This window comes from Myotis lucifugus, unplaced genomic scaffold (genome assembly GCF_000147115.1).
Source record: "Myotis lucifugus unplaced genomic scaffold, Myoluc2.0 scaffold_575, whole genome shotgun sequence".
In the NCBI taxonomy this organism is placed as follows: domain Eukaryota; kingdom Metazoa; phylum Chordata; class Mammalia; order Chiroptera; family Vespertilionidae; genus Myotis; species Myotis lucifugus.
Window position 1 is genome coordinate 81,729 of NW_005871623.1, and position 9,745 is coordinate 91,473.

The window sequence follows — 9,745 nt, forward strand, 5'->3', positions numbered from 1 at the left end:
GATAGAAACATCAATGATGAGAGAGAATCATTGATTGGCTGCCTCCTGCACACCCCCTACTGGGGATCAAGCCTGCAACCCAGGCCTGTGCCCTGTCCGGGAATCAAACCGTGACCTCCTGGTTCATAGATAGATGTTCATCCACCGAGCCACCACGGCCGGCTCTTCCTCTGTTTAGATCTTTATGCCGTAAACATGTCGATTGGGAGCTGGCAGACTTTCTCTGTAAAGAGCCAGAGAGAAAATGTTTTCGTCCTTGTGTGCCACATGCTATCGATCTCAACCACTGGACTCTTGTCGCAGCATGAGAACAGCTATAACTATAAGCAGGCAGGCGGGTTAGACTGCAGGCCCGGTTTGCTGACCCTCAATTCAGATATTGATGAGATGGTGTAGGAACGTTGGATCCTAGAGCCCTGACTATAACACTTATTCATAACTGTGTTCCTCCTCCCTCAGTTAGGGAGTCCACTGAATCGTAGCTCAGACCTTCGCCAACTGAAAGGTTATTCCCTGCATTTCTTTGCAATTTGATTCAAAGGACTAGAGTATCGATCTTCACTAAACTCCAGTCATCTTACAGGCGAACTTTATCGTGTCTTAAAAGTAAAGGTGTACTCCACTTAATACAGCATTAACTTCATCGAGGGGTATGTTTATGTTACCCTAGAAATATTTCCTGTGGGCTTCCAGAATGGCAGCATTAAGCATTATATTTTTGCATCTAGAAATATTTTGAGATACTGTATTTTATTCAAGTAAATAGAGTGTGAAAAATTTGTTTCAGTTTTTTTCAGGGGAAGAAATTTATGGAGCTCTTTTGTATTTTACATTATTTAGCATATGCTGTGGCATTGGCACCCAGAACTGGTGTTTGACAAAAATGATAATTGTTTCCTTTGTTTATTGGAATTTAATTCAAGTTATTTACATGTGAAAGGCCTAAATGCTTTCATTCTCTTTAAAAAAATGGAAGATAAAGTTTTCCTCTCCTCAAATGAGGATTATCAGAGTTAAGACTAAGGGTAATGTTTTTAAAACTACTGTTTTTTGCTTTTAAGAAAACTTGAAAGTTATCTCGGTCTGAAAACAATCACGTTGGTAAATATTTGGCTAATGCAATTGAAATTATTTTTTATGTATTTCCATTTCTTTCTCTCTTTTTTTCAGTTTTATCTGAAAGTTTAAATATATTTAGGGTTTTCACTCAGTGGCCATTAACGTTTCTCCCTGTCTCTTGTCGAATTGATGTAGGTCATAATGATCACGGTTATCAGCAACCGTCGTATCCTGAGCAAGGCTACGATAGGCCTTACGAGGATTCCTCACAACATTACTACGAAGGAGGTATCGCTATACCTTCACACGTGCACACACACGCCCTCCCACAGGAACCCGCAGCCTTGCCCAGGCCTCCTCCCGTGCACAGCTCTCTCGTAGAGCAGTAGCTGCTGCCTGTCTGGAGAGTTACAGGGAGCCCAGGCCCCCCGAGTCATCTCCGTGCAGATATTTGCCTGTGTAACCATGACCGCCATTTCTAACAACAGTAAAAGGACTAAAACGGTTACAAGTAGTTGCTTCCCCAGTGGAGGTTTTCTCTCTGAACACAAACCCAGCTCTCCAGTGTCGTGTGTGTGTCCCACATGTATGGTCTCCCCTACAAGTGTAGTGCCGTAGGAAGCAGCTTGCTGACCTCGTGTAGCTGGCGTGTGCTCTCGTAGTGTCTTTAATTCTGTCTTTTTATTTTATTTAGCTTAGTCATGACCTCTGACTGTGACGTTCCAGTCAATGTAATGCTCGTATGGCAGAGGCGCTGGAAATGCTGCAGTTGAACCTTGCAAATTGGCTTTAACTGCAGTGTGTTTGGCCGAAACCCTTCTGTTTGGTTTGAGTTTTTCTTTGTTTTGTTAACTTTAAAAAATCAGTATGGCATTTTATTTTGTTCTTGTGTTGTTGGCTCTGCATCTTAGAGGAAAGAGCTCGTTAAGCCGACTTCTCAGTTTCCCCCTCTTCTCCCCTCCCTGCAGGAGGCTCGCAGTACGGCCAGCAGCAGGAGGCCTACCAGGGCCCGCCTCCCCCGCAGGGCTACGCGCCACAGCAGCAGCAGTACCCGGGCCAGCAGGGCTACGCCGGCCAGCAGCAGGCCTACGGTGAGCCGCCCTCCGCCCTCAGCTCCGGAGCATGGGTGTTGGCCATTTCTGAAAAGTCACAGTTCTGCCTCAGTCTAGCGGTGTCCAGAGAAAGTGCTCTTAGATAAACTGCTAATCTGTTTAAAAAGAAACAAACTAGAGATGATTCAGTTACCACAGGAATGCCCTGGAGCCATGCACAGGGCAAGACATAGGGATCCGGACCTGCTGTGCTCACGGCCACCGCCAGCTCTGCACGGGCCTGGACACCCGATGGCGTGGTTGTTCACTGCCCTTGTCTACACAGTCCAGTGAGCAAGTCTGTTTCTACAACTGGTGGCTGTTGTAACTGCTCTTAATTTTTGGAGGGCCCGCCAGACTGCTTTCCAGAGCGCTGGACCGGTCTGCGCTCCCACCAGCAGGGAGGGGGGTCCCTTTCTCCACAACCCCAGTATCGCTTGCCTTGTTGGTAACACCCCTCTAGCAGGCAGGAGGTGGTATCTCATTGTAGTTTTGATTTGCATTTTCCTGGATCATGTATCATAGAAATGTACACTTGAAACCTATATGATCCTATTAACTAATGTCACTCCAATAAATGTAATTAAAAAAACTAGTGACCATTACTGTGGAAGATAATACTGATTTTTAAAGTACAAATGTGGTCTGCTCAGAATGCATACAGAAGCGCTCTCTCATTCGCTCCTGGTGGCACCCACATCCGCAGGGCGCAGTGACTGCAGCTGTGTCCTGCGAGGTAGCTGATGTCGGCCTGTGAGGAACTGGCTCGATACGGAGTGACAGTGACGAGGAGCCGAGACCTCAGCCTTCAGTCTCAGGCGACTGTAACAGTGTTGGAAATAGGAGGCTACAGTTTCAGGGAAAGCAGTAGCTGTTATTAATTTGACATCATCTAGCTAATATGGCCTCTTTCTTACATCAGTGATGTCTTCTTTCTGTTGATGGATGTCAGCACTGCTGTCACTGCTGCACCTCCACTGTGACAGCAAACCTAGGAGCCAGGGTCGCTGGCAGCCCTCTGGCTGCCTTCAGACGGCACTGAAGCTCAGGCAGGTGTGGGAGGCAGGCGTTTCCCAACAGGCCAAGTTCTGGTTTCTCCGTTTCACACGTGACTTTAGAATGTCCCAGGGATTTCCTGGTTTTACAGAGAGACGTTCTTACTCTTCTCAAATGGAAACATTTAATGGCCATTGAGTATTTGTACTTTGAATAAATAGAGTGTTCTGGTTTTATTATATTTGCATGAAACAAATACGTAGCTAAATCAGATAAATGTATTGATTTAAGAGCAATAATTGTTTTCAATGGGAAGAGAGGGTAAAGAAAGTTAAATGTTTTTAGTTCAAGTAGCTAACCATGGTTTTGTTAGATGTCAGGAACCCTAAAGAAGTTCCCATTTTGCTTATCCAGAGATTTCAGTTATCAAACTTTCTTCTAGTAGAAAATTTAGAGTTTTAATAAGTGGATGTATAGCGACATCAGTAAAATAATAGGCTGATGTCATTTATTTAAGCCTGAAAATGTATTGTTCTCTTTGGCACTTTCCTCTGCAATTGATGTTCTCATGGCAGGTTTTGAAAGGCTGTGGTAGAAACATGTGTAAGTACCAGAGCTTTTTAGCTTCTGCTTCCGAAAGCATGCTTTGCAACAGATAATGGTAGAGTTTACGAAATAGACATATTTGTTTGGTCAGCCTAATTAGTTCCTTGTCATCTTTGACATTTGCACTCATGCATTTTTGTGGGTTGGGTGTTAAAGGTGGTGGGCACACGGTGTGTGATCTTGGATCAGGCTTCCCACATGCAGCTTGTGGCTTCCCAGCCTTCTTTGCTTTGTCAGGACACTGTGACAGTGAGCGCGTCAGAGCAGAGCAGAGCTCTCCTTTGGCGATGGCCAATATAAGTCTAATTCTACATGTAAGATCATTCCTTTTGATTCTCCTGGTTATTGCACGTACACATTAGAGTTACACAGCTGTAAATATCATGATTCCCAAACTGTTCAGAAATGGTTCCAGTATTTTAGTTTGAATCTGCTTCTCGCCTTGTCTTTTATCTCTTGCTTATACTGGTTAACTTTCTCATAAAATAGGTGCTTTTATGAGCACTTTGAACACATCCAGGTGAACATTCTTAGCCTAGAATGAACTGCCTTCCAATTCCTGAATCTCTTACTCATCTTGACATACACGTTTTTAATGGCTGATGCAGAACACAATAGTTACACTGAATCAAAGCCCCTGGTACGGAGTGGCATCCTTAAATGACTTTCACTCTTATTATTTCAAAAAGCATTTGAGAAAATCAAGATTCCAAACTACCCTTTTTAGCTTAGGTATAAAGTACAGCCCCTCGTTCTAAACGCTTCTGGAGCTCTGGGAGTGATGTTCACCTGCGCTCTTGTTATGCTGATTATTTTGCAGGTCCTTCCCAGGGCGGGCCAGGCCCTCAGTATCCGAACTACCCGCAGGGTCAAGGGCAGCAGTACGGGGGGTACAGGCCGACGCAGCCCGGACCACCTCAGCCCCCGCAGCAGAGGCCGTACGGATACGACCAGGTGGGTTACTGGCAGCGGGTGACCGCCGCATTGCTTGCGCGTCCTTGATTAGGTTAAACATTGTTACTGGAAGCTCATTTTTCCTTCTGTTCATAATACATGAGTTGACCAACAAAACCCACTTACTTTAACTCTATTTCCTGGACTGCTGGACAGGGGCGCGGAATACTGCTGACATGGAACCGTCTTCTCTGGGCACCAGCGTTCGTTCAGATTCTCCTTCCCCTTCCCCTTCCCATTCTCATCGCACTCCCCTCCACACTTCTTAACACCCATGGTCTCCCTTCTGTTCACGTTCCTGCTTACTACCTGCCTCTGCCTCCATCCCTGCACATGTCCATGGTCTCAGGGCGCGATGAGCTTTCTTCCCTGTTACCTCTCCTTCCTCCGTCAGGTGGGTGGAGGCGTGGCTCTCGCCGTCAGTGGCTCTCCTGAGCCCAGTGTCTGTGTAGGTCCCTCCTCCCAGCAGTGAGCTGCTCAGCCTCCGTCTGTGCCAGTCTTACCTTGTGAATCTTCTCAGACAGACTCTGAATTACAATAGCGAGGACTTGTTATGCCGGCCGCTTCTTGAGGTGGAGTTCAGGTTTGCTAGTGACTCTGGTAAGGATCATCTGGCCTGTTCACCACGTAAGCCACTAGAGCAGGCGCTGTTTTTGGAAGTCTGGGTGTCAGGGCCCGCTGGTGGGTGAGGAACAGCTCGTACGGCGCTCATCAGAAATGGAGGCGGGAGCCTTTCTCTCTCACTCATGTTCCAGCCCTTTGCTGACACTTCCCACTGAAGTGATAGAACAGAGGCCCAAGAGGCTGGCGCTGAGGGCGGGGACAGAGGCTGGCACTGAGGGCGAGGACAGAGGCTGGCGCTGAGGGCGGGGACAGAGGCTGGCGCTGAGGGCGGGGACAGGCTGGCGCTGAGGGCGAGGACAGAGGCTGGCGCTGAGGGCGGGGACAGAGGCTGGCGCTGAGGGTGAGGACAGAGGCTGGCACTGAGGGCGGGGACAGAGGCTGGCACTGAGGGCGGGGACAGAGGCTGGCACTGAGGGCGAGGACAGAGGCTGGCGCTGAGGGCGGGGACAGAGGCTGGCGCTGAGGGCGGGGACAGAGGCTGGCGCTGAGGGCGGGGACAGAGGCTGGCGCTGAGGGTGGGGACAGAGGCTGGCGCTGAGAAAGGACACTAGAGTCACTCTTCTCCTCACCAGTGTTTCAGGATGAGCGTTGGCCAAGTGTTGCTGAACATAACTATAAAGTGCATTAGTGTTTCTAAGTACTTTAATTCTGTTCAGAGGGCAATAGTCCATTAGATAGCTAGTGGCATGGGGCAGCTGTTCAAGTAAGTCCCCTTCTGTGGAAATGTAAGCTTTTGGGGTACGAGGTCCTATGGGGCTCAGGCATTTCAACTCTAGATACTTTGTTGATTTAAGTAGTTATGGGAGTTGGAGGGGGATTTAAGCAGGGGAAGCAAGCAGCTGATGATGTTCTTTCCAGTGAGTTCTGTTTTTGGAAAACAGGTGCTTTTATGAGCACTTTAAACACATCTAAGAAGTTTTTGTTGAAATACTAGTGCATACTTTCTAGTGTGTTTCTCTTTTCTTTTACCTTTTTTCTTCTGTTTTACTTTCTCTCTAAAACCTAAACTCGGCAGTTGTATCCTGGACTCACCTGCCGGCATGGTGGGGTTTGGCCGCATCACCTGCTGGATGTCTGTACCCTTTCTCGCCGGTCAGCCAACTGGCTTCCAGGTCCACTTTGCTAAACGCAACAAAACAAATCAAACTTCCCTGGATTTTATGCACCGGCTGCCTCTCTGAAGCGCTTGGCCTCGGGGAAAGGCCACGTGTTTAGAAGGCTTTTTCCTTTACCTCCAGATACCTCTCACCCTTGCACTTGTCCCACATATCTTTGCTGTTAATTCTTAATAGTAATGATAATAAGCTCAGTAGTCACAAGGTTGTCCCACTGGCATCACATTTGTATACTCAAATAGATCACACCAGAATTTAGAACCAGAACTTCTCCCTCGTTGTCCAAATCAGTCCAGCAGAATTCACCACACATTGAAACTTCCACTGTGTGATAGGTGCTGTTCTGTGGTCAGAGGCTCTGAAGTTCATTTGCAAGTGAATAATATCAGAAGAAATTACAGAGGTACTATGTACCGAAATACTAGCAATTTTTGTTATAAATGCAATAGCTTTTATAGTATGGCAATGTTAAGATTTATTTGTGATTTTCTTGCCCAACTATTATCTAATTGTATTTTAAAATTTATCCTTTAGGGACAGTATGGAAATTACCAGCAGTGAAAGTTCTCACATTCCCGTGGCCAGCACCTGCCAGCAGCCACACCCACGCAGCCCTGTGGACCCTCCGGGAAGAGCCCCTTCCATTGCACCCCGTTGTTGGAGAAGCCTTGGGCTCGGGCTGTGTCACCAGTCGGCGGCCGTGTGGCTTAGTTGCGTAAAAGCCTTTAGTAGCTCAAAAATACTCTTTAATTCCCCATTTCTACTCTAGATGGCAACATTGGACAGAAAATAGGCTGCAACCAATTTGCAGTGGTTCCGGGACTGTTTCAGATGGACTGTTACAGGCTGGGGGTGCGAGCAGCTTCGTATGTTTTGCAGGTTAAGGGAATTTAATACTTTTCCACAGACGCTTTTGTAAGGGGGAGGGAAATGTACACTTTCTACAGTTAGCAATATTTTGTATATTATGTTTATTTCATGTGAACATGCAGGCGGTACACTACGCGTGGGGCAGAGGCCGCAGTCCTGCTCCCGAGGGCGGGGCGTGTGGGCGCTTCATCGTGTCGGTCTCGGTGGTGAGGCTGCAGGTCCTGGGGGGGGAAGGCCGGCCCGCCCGCCCGCCATGGGTGTCCTCGAGGAAGTCGGACCCTTACCTGCTAGCTAATCAAGGGATGCAGTTTTGAGTAAAAAGACGTTTTTTAAAGCTTTCCAGTTTTGTGGATTAAAACCTTTTTATAAAGATCACTTATAATACAGTTTAAAATGCGAGGTAATGAGAATTCATGTGGGACCTGAAGAATCTTGGTAATAGTTTCCAGTAAATGGAATGGAATCCTCTCCTAAACCAGCAGTGAGTGGGAGTGGAGTGTTAGTTACCTTGTCAATCAGGGAGGTTAGTGATAGCAAAGCATTTTATAAACGAGATCAAAGAAGGGTCAGCATTGATTCGGTCATTTTAACATCAGGTCAGTTGGTTTATATACTAGAATAGTTCAAGAGACTTACAAACCTTTATTTCAGCTTTTTTAACTGGAAATAATACCATTTATAAAGGGCACTTGATTTTCCCCTTTCCTATGTTGGTTAATATAACACAGAAAGGTGTGTAGGAAAATGCTTGTTGGTGAGGCTGGTTAGGATCGGGATTGGGAGCCTAGAGGGTGCGTCTAGCTCACGTTGCTCGCTCGCTCGCCTGGCATAGTTCGCAGATGGAGACGCCGGTGCCTGGTTGTTTAGCTCAGTGCGGCGATATCGCATTAGGCAGGAGTCACGCATCGAGAGGTTTATAACCAGTTATTTCAGCAAATCTGAACGCATCCAGCCCTAAGGTAAGTTGCTGTTTCCATCACGGTTGCCCCTGCCCAGGGAACAAGATGTATTCTTTACCACGGAATTGGTTTTCCCACTTCCAACGGGAAGTGAAACGGAGGGAGTGCCGTTCATGTGACTGAAGCAGAACCTACTGTTCCGCACACTGTAGTCAGAGGAGGGACTCGAGTGTCTCCGAGTACGAGAGTGCGTGTGGGTTAGGTCGGGGCAGGTCTTATTCTCAGCGAGTCAGTAGGAAGTGGACATCGAGTCTGAGCGAGACGGCGCGGACGGCCTGGCGGGTTGGGATGCGCGCGGTTCTGTGCCAGTTTCCACCACTGTGTACTTGGTTGCTATTTAAAACTGTACCAGCTCTAACAGAGGAATAAATTATTTGTGATTTTAATTTTCTCATTTGTTTCTTTAAATTAGATCTCTCTGACTGTTGTTTTGTCTGGAGACTCTGCTGTGGGTATTTTATAGAAGTGCGTCCAGTAGAAGCAGACTAGATTTGTATTCTAGGACTTGATCAAAATTCTCTTGCCATGCCCAAGTTAATTAGAATTAACTGTTCAGTAATCAGCATGTTGTGTGGGCTGTTTGTTACAGAATGCTTTCTCTGAAAATGAAGTCCATGAGGCTGTAATCAGGATGACTGAATGAGATAAATGAGTTGAGGAGGCAAAATTGTACTAACCCAACCTGGTGTAGATACGTTATCTCATCTGAAGAAAGCTCAACTGACATTAAGAAATAATTTGTCTTGCCAGCCCATCTTCTGTTGTCTTATTCTCCTTTTAATGGAAACTAAAATTGCAATTTTAATAAGCAGAATTTCCTCCAGGACTTTCTTCCTGGAGACTAGTGCATTTGCAAGCTTTAATTGTTTTATAACAGTCTTATTCCGTAGAAGTTTTTAATTGGCGGTGACAAAAATTACCTTACTCCTTGGGTGCCTGGGCGGAAGAGCTGTACCAGTAGCTTTCTACCACATTTGACATTCTCGTACAGACAATACATTTTAAAACTGAAATTTGTATTTTATCAAAATGTGCATTATTATAATGAAGAGATGATTAGAACAGCCCATAACATTCCAGAAGCAAAATATCACTAAGAAATGCAGGGTGATTATTGATCAACATTTAAAAATACTTCACTGTGTTAGTGTAGTTGTTGGAGAATACCTTAGTATTTTTTTGTAGAATTGTGGTGACACATTGTTTGTGGTTTTGTTTTTAATTTCTTAATGGGAGTCTCAGAGAAAAAGCTAATGGAGAGAATGGTATAATGAGCCCATGTGCCAGTAACCCGACTTAGCCCCTGAGCAACTCCCGGCCAGTCTTACGCTGCCTGTTCACCGACCCACCAACGGAAGAGCACACTGTGTCCTTTAGTTATTTCTGTAAGTATCTTTAAAAGACAAGGACTCTTTAAAAACACCTTGGTACTGAAGGACTCTTCCTGTTTCTGAAATTTTGTATTTTCCGT

At 46.1% G+C, this 9,745-nt stretch overlaps 1 protein-coding gene across 2 annotated transcripts in view; it reads left to right on the plus strand.

Moving 5' to 3' along the window:
* SS18 (SS18, nBAF chromatin remodeling complex subunit) overlaps positions 1-8,660 on the plus strand; it is a 33,135-nt gene extending 24,475 nt beyond the window's left edge. The window contains exons 8-11 of one of the 2 annotated variants that reach the window (XM_023745728.1): positions 1,255-1,347; positions 2,028-2,150; positions 4,573-4,706; positions 6,980-7,006. In XM_023745728.1, coding sequence (XP_023601496.1) covers positions 1,255-1,347; positions 2,028-2,150; positions 4,573-4,706; positions 6,980-7,006 — 377 coding nt within the window. Of the gene's footprint in view, positions 1-1,254; positions 1,348-2,027; positions 2,151-4,572; positions 4,707-6,979 lie in introns of both variants that reach the window. The other variant, XM_006104466.2, reaches the window with a different exon arrangement.
* Positions 8,661-9,745: the final 1,085 nt, after the last annotated feature.